Genomic DNA, 16,693 nt, shown 5'->3' with positions numbered 1-16,693 from the left:
GAACTTTCAAAACTGAACTTCTCTTCCAAATAACTACCACTATCCTCTAAAGAGAAGTATTACTAAGGGCAAAATAGCACATAATATATCAAAGATTTGCAAAAGATTCAAAGATCTAACATGCTCAAAGACGACAAATACAAATGGTTTTGGACCCAAGTCATACATGGACATCAAAGGGAACATCATTTCTATCCCATTAGGCAAATGGATCACTATTGCTTCTTTAGAGCATTCATTTTGTCAATGAGATAGTAAAGCTTCGCCCTCCTCACTTTCTTCTTGTCCAATACTTTTATCTCCCTTTATGTTAGGTGAATACTTGTCATACACTAACAGCGGCCAGCGGTCACTCTGTAGAGACTGCGAACATAGTAGAAAATGTAACAACTGATAAAACATGCAATATTTAGAATTTGAGTTCAAATCTTTGACAAATACAAGTCACAAGCTTCAATCGAGCTTGTAATTTACAATGTTTTGCTGTTTATCTGAAATCAAACAGTGGAAAAATAATCCTAACGGTTTAAGTGATGGACAATTATATAGTTATACTATTGACTTATAGCAAGATTTGGAATTATAAATATACTAAAATCCATTTACAAAAGGACAAACAAAATGAATAGTATCTTGACCATTCTACGCCTGTTCTGCTTCCTCTTTTATGGAAGTGTCCCTCCAGTTATTAAATATATATATATATATATATATATATTATACCTTACATATGTAGGGCTATCAATGGGTCGTGTCGGGTCAGGTTCGTGTTTGGTCAAGATATTTGTCGTGTCATAAGAGACAAACACAAACTCAACCCATTTAATAATCGTGTTAAAAATTTAAACTCAAACTCAATCTATTTATTAAACGGGTTACCCGTTTCCAACCCGCATAACCTATTTAATAAATAGGTCGTGCCGTGTTGGACAAAATGACTAATTTAAAGGTTAAAAATGCGACCTATTTAACCAAAAAAATGCATAAGTTGATTAAATTTATAGTGTTAATAGTGAAATGGTAACCCTAGTTTAAAGTGAGAAAAAGACTTATTTGACCCTTATATTTATAATATATATTTTTTTAAATCGGTAGTCTACACGGATTATATAAAATATATAACCCGACTCATTTAATAAACGAGTTATACGGCTTCACTTCGTGTTGGTGAGTTAACCCGCAGCTGACCCGTTTATTAAATGGGTCATGATGGGTTGACCCGAGATCAACAGTACAGTGCAGGTTTCGAGTCGTGTTATTGGGTTATGTCAAAATTGACAGCCCTACTCACATGTATAAACATCACCTGCAGCAACGACAACACCTATGGCTCATAAAAAATGGCAGATTTTTTATTTTTATTTTTTTAATCATAGTTTAGATAAGAATAAACTTCGTAAGTTTGTGAACAAGTATGGCCCTGCAGATAGGTTAATGTCTTTTCTATATCAGATTTATATAACATATGCGCTATGGACGTAAGCCAACAAATTTTGAATTATAATCACTACTTTATTATATATAAAATTCATAAAGAAAAAAGACCCGTAGCATCGCGCGGGCTTCGTGACTAGTAACCATACTATTACACAATCAACAAGATATTTATTTGAGCTATTAATCTATAAGTTGCAACAAAAATTAATAAAAATCGTATGCAGGACGTTGTACAACTATGTGATACATATGGTAGTTGAGAAATATAACAACTTAATAGGGTAAATGGACAAAAATACATCCAACTACAAAAATCACAGGTTCACACTTCACACTTGGAAGCAGAGTCCAAAACAGTAATAACAAAGGGCCATATTAGGAAACAGAAACACCAGATTTTCTTACAGTGGAAAGAGAGATTCAACCCCGACTACTCCAACAATTAGCCTCCTGATTCTGAATGTAGAGTTTAGACCAGCATTACGTCTTGCTATCACAATGCCTTTCAAGACTGAAACACGCCGCTTGTTGTCGGGTACTTCCTGTTCACATATGGAGTTTAGTGAGAGGAACAAAAGAAATTGTCTCCAACCGAAAAGCATCCACAAGAAAAAGAGCACTATAACATGCATGAAGGAGAATATATTATACCACTCTGAGTTGCACGAAATAACAAGGTTTTATATCAGGTTTTTCTCTCTGCCTCCTCACTTCCTCTACAGCTTCCTTATCTAGAATCTGAGGAAAGCATAGAATTAACAATTGCTGACAATAGGAAGAGATCATCTGTTATTTTTTATCATCAATGCCAAGAGATAGATGCACGCCTGCATTATGTGCTTGCCAGTTTTATCAAGCCTTTTAAATTTGATGCGGAGAGGTGCATCAAGCTCAGTTGTTGAATCTTGACTTGCTGATATTCAACCGAATTACCCACTGTTGTCATACATCTGCTGGGAAAAGGTGGTGAAACTGCTGCCCATCGACAGTACAAGCCTGGTTGAGAACTCCTGAATAGCATGGCACTACTTGAGCACGTCAATGCATGTCTCAGTTTGAGAGCCCATTTTAGTCTGGTAGAATAACACTTTAAGCATCACAAATAAGTCTATACTTGATAAAACAAAAACTACATCTTGATCTTCAAATGAATTCTACACAAACTTATGACCTTGATGAACAATACCAAGTGATAATCGAAATGATGAAAGTTAATATATATGCACACTCAGATTCACTAGTACATCTCCTTGGTTCTAAAATTTCAATGTATAGGAAAATTTGATGACAAGAACCAAATTTGTTTGAAGTTAACAAGAAAACAACTGAAATTCACAAATGCAGTTGTGGTGGAACAATAATGATTATTTGCCCGGTAAACTTTTACTTAATACTGATGGTGGAAGCGACACCCGAAAGAAGTTTAACAATGTAGTGCATAATCATTTAAATTTCGAAGTGAAACCCATTTATTTGCTTAAAGAATGAGCAGAAAGGTAAATGCATGTGTGCCTAAAGAGGTAACTTCCATAGCAAACTTAGGAGTTCAATGACAAACAACCTATTTTATATAACTATTTTATCTATTAAGAGAGAGTTGAGTTCAGCAGACATGTTTTGACAAGATTGAATAATTCACTCATTATCTGGAAGAACATGGCAATGAGAAAGATGCATGCATATTGCCCACTAGATCGAGATTAGAAAAAAGAGAGTAAATAAATAAATAATTCCAGGGCAAAGAGCCGACCATGTATGTTAGAAATAGGGCAACACGCGGATTGGATCGGATCAGTTTTGATTCTAAACCGTCTCTATGCCAAAGTAAGTGGTTTAGACATTTTAGACAACCGGTCATGGATAAAAAAAAAGCTTAATCTGATCCAATCCAATCCATTTAAAGATGGTTTGGTTCGGTCGGTAGGGCGGTTTTAAACTATATAGCATTAACGTTTTGTTTACGAAAAATTCATAGTAAAATACTAAAACTCAATCTCAAATAATAAAAATTTAATAATCAAAATCCAAAACTAATATTCAAAGAGCAAAATCCAAAATAGTTTCAAAATTTTGTCGAAAAAAAAAAGTTTCAAAATGATTCACTTATTTGGGTTTTAAGCCTTTGGGTCTAGGATTCAATATGAAGCATATCATTTGGAGATTTAGAACTTACTTATAAAAGACTACTCACAAATATATATATATATATATATTATGTATATAATTTAAAAAAATTTTCCTATTATATTTAATACACACCCGTCGGTTCGGATTTCGCGGTTTAAGTAAAAGAAAAACCAAACCAAGCCAATTCATAAACGGTTTGGTTCGGTATTGAACCGGCTTTCATATTTTAACGCTAAAAAACCTTAATCAAACCATATTTACCGGTCGGTTTCGACTGATTTGGCCGGTTTGTACCGTATTTTGCATACCCCTAAGTTAAAATGAACAATCATTGATAATATAGTAAATATCGATCATATTACAAATAATTACAGTCGTAAAATTATGGCATTACCTTCCCACTGTTTAATGTTTTCCATATTCATCTACCAAGAGCAAAAGCAAAAGCAATCAGAAGAAAGCCATCGCTGAATCTGAGAGATGGAATTCCGATCAAGACTACTTAATTACAACACAAGAACAGAGCTTGGAGACACTGCGGAAGAACGCCATCGCTGATTACTGCAGCCACAAAATCAGCTATTAAAACAAGTAAGTAATTACAGAAATAGTGCGGCTATTGCCACCCTACAAATTTCTCATTTCACCCTCTAATTAATTTTTCACCCTAAAATGTTCAGTTTTGCCCTTACAAACATAAAAAATAAACCAAAAGAAAAAAAGATAGGAATGTTAAAGGAAAAACATATTGTGTGCCTTCGTCAAAGCAACTGACAGAGAGGGAATCAAGGAATCAGTAATTACCATCAATCAGCACAATTATAGATCAATCAGTATTCAATGTATTTAATATAATTAATATTTCCGTTGTAATTCTATCCCTATATAAAGGGACTATGAAATGAAATGAGTAGACCATTCCAATCTCAATTTTACTTTAACACGTTATCAGCACGCTCAAAGTAAATAGCCAATAGAAAAAATCCTAATTTTCTAGTTTTCTTTCTATCGAAAAGAAACCAAAACCCTAGAAGATAAAAAAATCTTTTTCTTCCTTTTTCCTACCGCCACCAACTAAAAAAAAAAAAATTCAGCCCGGCCAAGACTGGCCCTATCCTCGCTGCCACCTCCCACCTGCTGATGCGCCCAGCACCGACACACAACAGCCCATCCCCGCGAGCCACCAGCCTTGATCTGCCCTCTGCCCTCCAGCTTGCCCACCCGCGCTAACCCACCCGGCCTCAACCTGTGGGCATCAACAACAATCGGCAGACCCACCTCGCTGCTGCTCCGCCCAATCCCGCACGGCTCCTCCACTGTGTAGCTCACTCGCCTCCCCGCACCAAAGCGCACGCACGCCCATCGCTATCTCCAGCCTAGCCCAGCTCGGCCTCCAGGGTGCCAGACCAGCTTGACAGCAGCCCAGCGCCCTGCTGCAACCTAGCCCCGCACCTGCCATCCAGCGCGAGTCTGCACAGTTTCCCCACACCTGCCATCCAGACAGGCCTACAGCACTGCACTACATAGCACGCACGGCCCAACCCGGACGTGCACCCCTGCCACCGGCTACAACACAGCCACCTTTGCAAGAAAAAAAGAGAGAACTAGAAAGAAGAGAGGGAAGAAACGCAAAGGAAAAGAAAAATAAGAAAGAAAGAAACAAAAAAAAAGGCCCAAAGAACAGAAGGCTCAGAGAAAAAAAAACAAAAAGAAAAAAGAAACTCAGCCCAGACCAAAAAAAAAAAAACAAAAGCAGGCCTTTCGGCCCAGAAACAAAAGAAAGAAACAGGTCATGCGGCCCAAATAAAAAAAATAAAACAACAAACAAAAGAAGTAGGCCTGCGGCCCAGAAAAAAAAAAGAGAAAAGCAAAGAAAAAACAAGGCCTTGTGGCCCACTGCTGAAAAGAGAGGAAGCGGTCCAGTTTTTCTCAAGCCCAAAAACATCGCTACGCACGCATGCATCAACACGCGCGTGTGCTAGGATTGTTTTATTTTCTCACAACCAAGTATGTTTTATTTATTTCCTTTATACTTTTAAAGCATGTGAATTTTATTTTTTTATTTATATCTTTAAGCATGCTCTATATTTAATTGTTTATAATTAGAATTTTTTTTAGCATGTTTAGTTAGATAATTTTGATCATTTTAAGCATGCCTTATTATTTATGTTTTATATGATTATATTTAAGCATGATTTATAATTATGTTTAAGCATGTTTTATATTTTATTGTTTATGGTTTATTATGAAATTTTGAGCATGTTTTTATTTTTATTTACGCATATATAAATTATGTCTACGCATGCTTTGTACTATGCTATTGTTTACATTTTATTTTATGCATGATATATTCTTGCTATTATTATGTGTAGAATATAATTTGTTGTATATTTGTGAAATTTGAGCATGCCATGTAGTTTATTTTTATATATGCTATGTTTAAATGTGCTATGATTAATTTCTAGTATGCAACATATACAATCCGCTTTGCCATGATAATGAAATTTCATGCGCATTATACACACAACATTACCGTGATAAAGTATTTTCACATAGCATCGAAAAACAATGTGACCATTACGAATCTTGGTCTTGAGACCTAATTCATATTTTTGGAAAATAATTTACGTGGTTGTCTTTATGACTGCGTAATTTATATCTACTCTCTTGTTTATGTAGATGGCTGATCCAACTCGACCTGAATTTGACATTTTGGACTCAGACGAACTTGAGTACCATCGTTGGGTCTCCGATGTAGAAACTGCCTTTGTGGCAAGAGATTACATTGCCACCATTACCGACTCCAATGACAATGGACCGTCTGACAAGGTGAAAACAAATGCCTTAATGTTTCTGAGGCGACATATTGATCCTAGCCTACGCTGGGAGTACCTTCAGTTGAAGACACCCAAAGAACTGTGGGATGCCCTTAAGGGACGTTTTGGGAACATTCATGACACCTTGCTCCCAGAACTAACCGTTCAGTGGAATGAAATCCGCTTGCTTGACTATAAAAGGGTCAATGACTTCAACAAGGATATGTTGCGCCTAAAAGCACGTCTCAATTTCTGTGGAAATGAACTCACAGAAAATGATATGATCCAGAAGACTCTTTCCACTTTTCCTACTTCAGCAATTATACTAGCGAACCAGTATAGGCTGGAGTATGATAACAAAAGAATCACAACCTTCAACAAGCTGATCAACCTAATGCAAGTGGCTGAAAGGCATAATGAGGTTCTTTTGAACAACAATGCTAGGCCTGTTGGGACAAAGAAAATTCCTGAGGCTAATTATGGCAAAGTGAAAAGGTGGAAAGAACCAAAATGCAAAGGGGGTTGGACGTACTGATCCCTACCCACGTGGCAACAATGCACCATGTGGCAAGGGACATGGGGGTCGTGATATGGGCCGTGGAGGCCCTCCCAATGTATGGGGCAGAGATGGTGGTGCTGGCCCTAGTGGTCATGGAAACAAGGTGCAAAGGGCACCTAAGAACCCTTCAGTCAAACAGAATAGAGTTGGCAATGAACCATGCTATAGGTGTGGAGTCATTGGGCATTAGTACAAGAACTGCCAAACAAGCACAAGAGTAGCAGCCAATTACAAGAGGTATAGGGAGTCAAAAGAACAAGAGGCTCACTATATGGAAGAAGGAGGCCATGACCCAGACATCAACCTCACAATTGCAGACTGTAATGGCAACAAGGAATTTGCTCAGTCAACCGATGCACCAGATTTTGATTGATCTGCTTTATTTACTTTATTTTCCAAAAACAGTTGTGAAGGCATAATGCCTCATTTTTAATTAGACTATTACTTGGTCTTAAAGTTTATTTCAATAATGGTTTGATGAATTAGAACAAAACCTTGATTTGATTATTGTTGGCTCATTAATAAATTTTGAATTTTATTCTCAAGCACTGAATTTATTCAAATTTATACACATATTTACATGGTTCGAATTTGCAATATAAAGATGTAAAGCAATACATCTAGAGAAAAAATTATTATTAGAATGAAAAGATTATCATTCTACTAAAATAGAAATACTCTAAAGAATCTGAGATATATTTAAAGTCAAAGACGCTCTGTATGCACCAAGAGCTAATCGAACCTTGTTAAGTATCAAAGATATTCGTGCCAACAGTTATCATGTAAAAACACACTGTGAGAATGGAACTGTATACTTTTATATTACCTCTAATGAATGTGGAAGGAAATGCATTTTAGAGAAACTCATGAGTTAATCTAGTGGACTGTACCTCACTACAATTCGGATCATTGAATCCTATATTGTCACCAATAATGAAATGTGGGACACTGACTCATACAGGCTTTGGCATGACCGCCTATGGCACCGAGGTCGTGACATGATGATTCGTATTTTAAAGAACTCATATGGACATCCCTTCTTTCGAGTGAAAAACAAAGTGGGAGAAAAATCCGTCACACTGCAAGGTGTCGGTCCTAGTACTGCTCAAATGCAGTCATTGCTTTCTGAAGTACCAGAAGCACTACCTCCCATTATGCCTCATTAACTATTTCAAAGGCACATCACTCGTTTTGCAAAGCCTGCTCTTTAGCAAAAACAGGATTGAGACCTTCCTATGCTAAAGACACAAAACAAAACAAAACATTCCATTCTTACAAAGGATACAAAGAGATATCTGTGGACCTATCCATCCAGAATGCGGACCATTCAAGTACTTTATGGTTCTGGTGGATACTTCGACAATCTGGTCACATGTCGTTTTATTGTCCACAAGAATTGTTGCAAAACTCTTAGCACAGATTATACGTTTAAGGACTCACCACCCTAATCACCGTATCAAGTCTATAAGACTTGATAACGCTGGAGAGTTTACATCAAAAGCATTTGATGATTATTGCATGTCTATTGGATCGATGTGGAGCATCCTGTACCCCATGTGCATACAAAAAATGGTCTCGCAGAAGCCACCATCAAAAGACTATAGATGGTGGCTAGGGCAATTGGTTATGCGCACCAACCTGCCCATATCTGCCTAGGGTTATGCAATATTGCACGCAGCTTTACTTATTCGTTTCAGACCCACAACTAGCCAACCATTTTATGCGTACCAGTTGGTAACTGGATATGAGCCTGACATTTCACACTTACGCATATTTGGTTGAGTAATATATGTGCCTATTGCGCCCCTACAGCGGATCAAAATGGGTTCTCAGAGACGATTAAGTATTTATGTTGGATACGAATCCCCAACAATTATCCGCTATTTGGAACCCTTGACAGGCGATCTCTCTACCGCTGGATTTGCGGATTGTCACTTTGATGAGACAATCTTCCCGTTTTAGGGGGAGATAGGAAAAAGGATTTTCCAAGGGAATGACAGGAATTGTCGTGATTTGTCCCCACTCCATCTCATTTTGATCCCCCCACTTCACAAAGTGAAAGTGAAGTGAAAAGAATAATCAATCTTCAGAACGTAGCAGATTTGATGCATGATGCATCTACTGATATCGTAAAAGTGACGAGATCACATATACCAGCTACAAATGTGCCTGCAAGGTTAGAAGTTCCCAATAAGGGGCACGGTGCCGCAGATAGAGGCACTTCAACCGCACTTAGTGGAGGTGTGGTTGAGGCTGTGGCTCTCCAAGGAAGAGGGGGAGGCCACTTGGTTCGATTGACACTCACCCAAGGAAGAAGAGGGTGAGTAAGGCACAAACCAATCATCAATGTATAGAATCCCTCTCATGAGATTGTCTCTGATTATAGTTATGTCCATGAATCAATACTGGAGGACGCTCCGATGTTAAAAATGATTCCAGAGAACAAAGAAATCTCAGAGGATTATGAGAGTGCGTATGAGTTGATAGAAAGATCTTCCATACACATTGATGATATATACTGTTGCTCAAGGAATCATAGAGCACGATGATATCGAACCACGCTCTGTTGCAAAATGTCAACAAAGAGCAGATTGGCCTAAATGGAAAGAAGCAATCCAGGCAGAATTAGATTCTCTGACAAAGAGACAGGTATTTGGTCCGTTAGTGCTAACCCCACCAAGTGTAAAGCCTGTAGGACATAAATGGACCTTTGTCAGAAAGCGTAATGAGAAGAATGAAGTCCTAAGGTACAAGGCTCGCCTTGTGGCACAATGTTTCTCACAACGCCCTGGAATTGACTACGAGGAGACATTCTCTCCCAAAATGGACGTTATAACGTTCCGCTACTTAGTTAGCTTAGTAGTTTCCAAAGGACTGAAAATGCAGCTCATAGATGTGGTTACTGCATATCTCTATGGGGATCTAGATTCAGAGATATATATGAAAGTGCCTGATGGCCTTACATTACCCAAGTCAAGTGACTCTAAACCATAGAGTGCGTTTGCAATTAGGTTGAAATGCTCACTTTACGGATTGAAACGATCCATGCGGATGTGGTATACCCGTCTAAGTGACTACTTGATTGGGAAGGGATATGAGAACGATGAATTATGCCCATGCGTATTCATAAAGAAAACAAGTTCCAGATTTGCAATTGTAGTAGCATATGTCGATGATATGAACATAATAGGTACTCTTGATGAAATAAGAGAAACCATGGGCTACTTGAAATCCGAATTTGAGATGAAGGATCTTGGGAAAACTTGATTCTGTCTAGGCTTTGAACTAGAACATCGAGTTTGTGGAATAATAATCCACCAGTCTGCGTATGTCCAAAAGTCAGGCGATATAACATGGACAAAGTGCATCCTGCTAGCACTCTCATGATCGGTCGAAGTTTGGATGCAAGGAAAAATCAATTTCATCCAAAGGAAGATGACGAAGAGGTGTTGGGAGCTGAAATTCCCTATTTAAGTGCAATAGGCGCATTATTGTACTTAGCCCAATGTACTCGACCAGACATTGGATTCTCAGTGAACTTGTTAGCTAGATTTAGCTCAGCGCCAACGCAGCGTCACTGGAATGGTATTAAGAACATTTTCGATACCTAAAAGGAACCATTGACTTGGGACTGTTCTTTCCCTACAGAGAGACAAGAGGGACCGCATATGGAACTGCAATCCCTAAAGGAAATGTTGATGGTGAAAGCGCCACTCCCTACACTAAAACGCCAAATGACGTTTTGGTTGGTTTTGCTGATACTGGGTACGACTCTGACCCACATAAAGATCGTTCCCAAACTGGTTATGTATTTACCAATGGGAACACGGCGATTTCTTGGAGATCAACCAAGCAAACCCTTGTGGCTACCTCCTCGAACTACTCAGAGATCATTGTTGTATATGAGGCGGTTCATGAGTGTGTATGGTTAAGAACTATCATTGCACATATTCGAGGGATTAGTGGTTTGAGTTCTACCACTGAAGAGCCTACTTGCATTTATGAACACAATGCAACTTGCATCGAACAGATGAAGCTAGGTTATATTAAGGGTGATAACACAAAACACATATCACCAAAGTTGTTCTACAATCAGCAACAAGAGGCTCTCCTCAAGATTCAAGTGAATCAAGTAAGGTCTGAGGAGAATGTGGCAGATTTGTTCACCAAATTATTGCCCAAGGCCACATTTGAGAAACATGTGAAAAAACATAGGAATGCGAAGTCTTTCCAAACTCTCTTGATTAATGCAAGTATCAGGGGGAGGTGTAGACGTCAGGGGGAGTCTAATACACACATGTCAGCCTCAAATGTAGAAGGTGCGTTGTGCTCTTTTCCATCGACCAAGGTGTATTTTTGTGCCACAGGATTTTTATTGTTACTTGGTAAGGTTTTTAGTGAGGCAACAACTCATGCACCATTTCGTCCTTGACTTGGCACAAGGGGGAGTGTTAAAGGAAAAACATATTGTGTGCCTTCGTCAAAGCAACTGACAGAGAGGGAAGAGAATCAATGAATCAGTGATTACCATCAATCAGCACAATTATAGATCAATAAGTATTCAATGTATTTAATGTAATTAATATTTCCGTTGTAATTCTATCCCTATATAAAGGGACTATGAAATGAAATGAGTAGACTATTCCAATCTCAATTTTACTTTAACAAGGAAAAGAAAAATAACAAAAATACGCAGAAATACACTTATGACTACACCATCCCTGTCGACAACAACTGCACTTCCCCATGACCGGCAATGATCTTGAATAGGCCACCACCACTAAAATACCTAGAAATCAATCTCACTTTTTTCTCTCTAAACCTGAATTGAAATTCCCTCCGAGTATGATGCAATCTTATTTCTCATCTCCATCACTACAAGGGAAACAAAGAGAGGAAGGTAAGAGAGAAGAAGGGAAAGAGAAGAAGGCAAGAGAGAAGAAAAGAAAGAGGAAAGAAACGGAAAACGTGTTGCTCTAAGTTAGTTATGGTTTTGGTAGCATGTTCCTGTGAGGCTAGTAGCCTCAGGCTACTGCACCATTGGCGCGAAGGTTTATGGTAGACTCTCTCTCACATATTTTTTTTCCCTATAATTTTAGATTGTTTTTACTTTAAATTTAATGTGAGGATAAAAGTGGAAATTTTGACTGAAAATTCAAATGTAGGGTGGAATGAGAAATTGATAGGGTAGAAACAGCCTGACCCTTACAGAAATGCAAACAAACTTACTGCAATTCACCTTACCCGACGGCTCCCTCGGTACTTACCCGACCCTAAACCCAGGTCACCTTAACTCCTTCCTTTTTTTATTTTCTGCCTTTTTAGTTTTACTGCAACGGCAGCCGAACGGCGCAGTAACGGACAAATCAAAAGGCCGATACCAATGAACGGTCGAGATTAAAAGAAATGATAGTGAACCATCCACCGGCGGCGGATGGAATAGTCTTCGCTGAAATATGGTATACTACGGTCTACGGCTGAGATTTGAAGTCGGGTATCCGGGACAGAGGATCCAAGACGGGTCAATTGCTATCAGAAGTCGAGGCGGCCTTTCGACTCTTCCAAAAGGAAGGAAGGAAGGACTAAAACACATGAGGAGGAGGCGGGTAAGGTTAAGGTTAGGTCCCAATTTCTGCTCTGCTTTGGTTTCACCACCCACCATATCAAGATAAAAGATAACTCTTCCTTCTCTTCTGCTTTCATTTGTGAAAATGATGAAGCGCCATCTATCAAAGCTTCCCCACTTGCGTACAGGCTTTGGAAATTTCAATTCTTTCCTGGTATCTCTCTCTTTTCTTTTCTTGCATCACCCCAATACAGTTTCTATTTTTTTTTTTTTCCCTCAATTGTATTACTGGTAAGGATCAGGGCTTGGATTTCCATATATTATGATGAATCACGTCCTAAATTTTAGAGGCCTAAGCCAGTTGATGATTCTCATGGAAATAATTTAATCTTATCAGTGCTCATGCTTTGAAACTGGGTCCACCAGTGGTGACGCCAAGGGCTTTCTTCATCAGCAAATGCGAATGAATGGCTCCCCTTATGCAACTTGTTGTGCCAAGTTGCCGGAGGAGCTTCCAAAAGATAATCCTGTTTCCAATATGTTGATTGATTCTTTTGGAAGGCAGCACACTTACTTGAGGATCTCTTTAACAGAGCGTTGCAATCTGCGATGTCAATACTGCATGCCGGCCGAGGGTGTCAGCCTCACTCCTGGCCCCCAAATTCTCTCGCAGAATGAGCTTGTTCGCTTGGCTAATCTGTTTGTAAGCTCCGGAGTCAATAAAATTCGTTTGACTGGAGGGGAGCCAACTGTCAGGAAAGATATTGAAGACATATGCTTGCACTTTTCTAACTTGAAGGGACTGAAAACACTGGCTATCACTACTAATGGAATCACTCTTGCACGAAAACTTCCCAAGTTGAAAGAATGCGGCCTTAGTGCGGTGAATATTAGTTTAGACACCTTGGTCCCTGCAAAGTTTGAATTTCTGACCAGGCGTAGAGGGCATGAAAGGGTTATGGACTCAATTAATGCTGCCATAGACCTCGGTTATAATCCTGTTAAGGTATTTCCTGCTTCTCAAACTTATTCCGGCATTTTGCACCCTTTTCCTTGCTTATGCAATCTTTAATTTTTGTTGATGGGTTTATGATTACTATTACTTATTGTTTCTGGTTTTGCTGATGGGGAACGTGCTTATCAAGTATCATTCCTACGCCTGTATATTCAAATGCATGCGTCTTTTTATGTAATCTGTGCTCTTATTCAGGTAAATTGCGTTATAATGCGTGGGTTCAATGATGATGAGATTTGCAATTTCGTAGAGCTGACACGTGAAAAGCCAATTAACATTCGATTCATTGAGTTCATGCCTTTTGATGGAAATGTATGGAATGTTAAGAAACTTGTACCCTACGCAGAAATGTTGGATAGAGTGGTAAGGTAGAACTCTGACGGATAATCCTACTAATTGATTTCTGAATGTTCCCTATACTGTTATACATTCCTTAATTTACTTGTTATTTGTGAACAGGCAAAACATTTTACAGGCCTAAAAAGACTTCAGGATCACCCAACTGATACTGCCAAGAACTTCAGGATAGATGATCATCTTGGTACAGTTTCTTTTATCACATCAATGACTGAGCATTTTTGTGCTGGTTGCAATAGATTGCGACTCTTAGCTGATGGGAACTTCAAAGTTTGCTTGTTTGGTCCTTCAGAGGTCAGTCATATGCCTGTCTGTTCTTTATCTTGTTATTAGCATTTGACAAGTATTGTACTGTTGTGATCTTTGCCATGATTTCCAATTTGGCTCTTACTGCCACCGATTATTTAGACATGCTTACTACCTGAGGATCTATGCATGTTTGTTGTTTTTTTTTCTGAAATCATCAAACTGTTGGATAATTTTAACTTCACCTTTTTGGGACAAGTCAAGTGGCAAGTTTGGGATAATGCACTATTATTACAGGACCAAACCCGAACTATTTTTCAAGGAAGTTCTTTTGCTGGCTACTGTTCACTTTGCCATATTAGCATTATTGTGAATTAGGTTTTCTGTTACTTTTATTGGCTTATTGTAGATCACTGGCATTATTCTTTTTTGAAGGGCTAGTTTTCAGATTAATTAGGGATTTTAGGGTCTTCCCTATAAATAGAGGCCTTGCTCTAGACAATATACTTAAATTCATTATTACAAGATGGAATTGTGTGTGTCATTTTTTTAAATTTCTTTTTAGTGTTTCCTCTAATAGGGAAAATTGGGTTTTCTTCCTTTTGTTTTCCTTTCCAAGAACATGGCCGTTGACATACCCTGATTCCATGAACTTCTGTGTCACCAAGTTTATGATTTCTTTAATCATGAGTACATTTTATCACACAGCATAAAGGTGACGGTACTAGTTGGTATTCTGGCTATAAGAAAGTTTACAGTTGTTTTTAGGCTTTCATGTCTATTACCTGAATAGCTCTGACCTCCAAATTCTGAAGCCTTTTAGGGATATTAAAGAAGCCTTGTAGAGAGACTAATTCTCTTCTCTGGATAGTCTATCAGTATTGTTGATAAAGTGAAATCATGTCCGGATGAGTCTTCATGATTGGCAACCAGACAGTGTCTAGTGGCACTCTTTTCTCCTATCTCTTCTTTTTTGACTGTGTCACGGTATCCCAAAAGCTTCCTAGGCCCAAGGATTTATCCCTCGGTGCATGTGAAATGCTCCAACTGTGCATTGCAGCACAGTGTCTGGCCACTTTGACAGCTTCGTTAGTCAAACGGGGGTAGGGGGTTCCCAACCAAGACGCTCAACCACTAGACCACTTGCAGTGGTTTTACTCCTATCTCTTCTCACAACATAATAAGATACAGAATAATGCGATTCGCTATCTATCCTATCATTTTAGTTATGTAAAGTCCTGTATACTTTCCTTTATGGATCTTTTAAACCAAGAAATGAATGTGGTTCATGGTGGGAGTCATCAATTACGTTTTTTGTTCTTGAGTCATCAGTTACTCAAGTTATCAAAACTGAAAGTTAAAGCATCCTTAAGGGTGATTAACACTTCCTTGAGGTGCATATATATAACGAGTTGGATATATGTTTAACTTTTTCTTTGTCTAGATCCCATATCACTCCCCATGAACTATGGCCAGTCTTTGCCTGCCCATCTGTCACCTGTATATGCTTATGTTCATATCTGCTTATGAATGAGAATGGGGAGTTAATAGATCTGATAGTTCAAAATATGTTTCCGGCATTTAGAGGTCACTAGACTGATTAGTAGTTCTTCATGGGACCTCTGCTGTATGAGACCCTTCATCTTTTGAAGACAGTGAAATATAATAAGGTGGTGAAGCTCGTAGTCAATGCAACAAGCTTGTAGGTGTGGACTTTGGTTTAAGTGAACCAACTTCTGTGGTGCTAAATGGAATTTCCTTGGAGTCCTTTTGTATGATATCTGCAATAGGATTATTTTATAAACTTTGTTGCTATGCTATTGATGTTGTACATGTTTACTGTGAAGGTCAGCTTAAGAGATCCCCTTCGGCAGGGTGCTGATGATCATGAACTAAGGGAAATAATTGGTTCAGCGGTACGACAAATTTGCTTTTGAATAATGCTTTATGCCTCAGACGTGTTACTGTCTAGTGTTAGCATCATTTTTTAATACAAATTCAGTTTTGAGCCCTCCTATATGTTTTCAAGGACTTCTCATGTTTGCTTTAGGTGAAGAGGAAGAAGGCTTCGCATGCTGGAATGTTTGACATTGCAAAGACAGCAAATAGGCCCATGATACATATTGGTGGCTAATGGTTTGTATCCCTCTGTTATGGAAGTTTTTATAACCAAGCAATTTGAAAAGAATCTGTAGTTTTTTTTTTCTCTTATTTTTATAGTAATGATAATTTGTTCTCCATTAAGACATAATGGAATAAGCGTTCAGTGCAGGTTTTGTAGAATATGACGTTGCATGTGACAGAGGCATCCCGTATTTGCTTAATAAACTTTTGCTATCTCATTACAAGAGGGACTGAGGGAGAAGAATATGTTGATGTCAATTTGTTGCTGGGCTAATGGATTAATGGTAGAAGGCAATGAGATGTCAGAACCGTATCTCACTCTTTGTATCCTTGTGATGATGGTGTTGTGCTGTATCAAACATTTTTCTTAGTATCCTATTTGTTATTATGGGAACAAGTGACAATTTCATTCACCCCGCAACTCATATCGTCATCGCTAAACATGG

At 38.4% G+C, this 16,693-nt stretch overlaps 1 protein-coding gene and 1 pseudogene across 4 annotated transcripts; one reads left to right on the top strand and one right to left on the bottom strand.

The window, feature by feature from the left end:
- Positions 1-215: 215 nt before the first annotated feature.
- On the bottom strand, positions 216-4,116 carry LOC112196535 (annotated as a pseudogene).
- Positions 4,117-12,276: 8,160 nt separating this feature from the next.
- LOC112196516 (GTP 3',8-cyclase, mitochondrial) lies at positions 12,277-16,668 on the top strand. Of its 4 annotated transcripts, none has more exons than XR_002935246.2 (7): positions 12,277-12,719; positions 12,903-13,511; positions 13,716-13,883; positions 13,980-14,171; positions 15,976-16,039; positions 16,174-16,259; positions 16,396-16,668. XR_002935246.2 is itself a non-coding variant. In XM_024336890.2 (7 exons), the coding sequence occupies exons 1-6, from the start codon at positions 12,651-12,653 to the stop codon at positions 16,255-16,257; spliced, it is 1,191 nt and encodes a 396-aa protein (XP_024192658.1). In that variant the 5' UTR covers positions 12,277-12,650; the 3' UTR covers positions 16,258-16,259; positions 16,391-16,668. The 4 variants fall into 4 exon arrangements, 2 of the variants coding, with proteins under 2 accessions (XP_024192658.1, XP_024192652.1); XR_002935247.2 differs by having other exon boundaries at positions 16,391-16,668; XM_024336890.2 differs by having other exon boundaries at positions 15,971-16,039; positions 16,391-16,668.
- The last annotated feature ends 25 nt before the right edge of the window (positions 16,669-16,693 follow it).

Source organism: Rosa chinensis, chromosome 1, assembly GCF_002994745.2.
Source record: "Rosa chinensis cultivar Old Blush chromosome 1, RchiOBHm-V2, whole genome shotgun sequence".
Lineage (NCBI taxonomy): Eukaryota > Viridiplantae > Streptophyta > Magnoliopsida > Rosales > Rosaceae > Rosa > Rosa chinensis.
The sequence above is the reverse complement of the archived record's forward strand: the minus strand, read 5'-3'. Positions and strand labels throughout refer to the sequence as shown.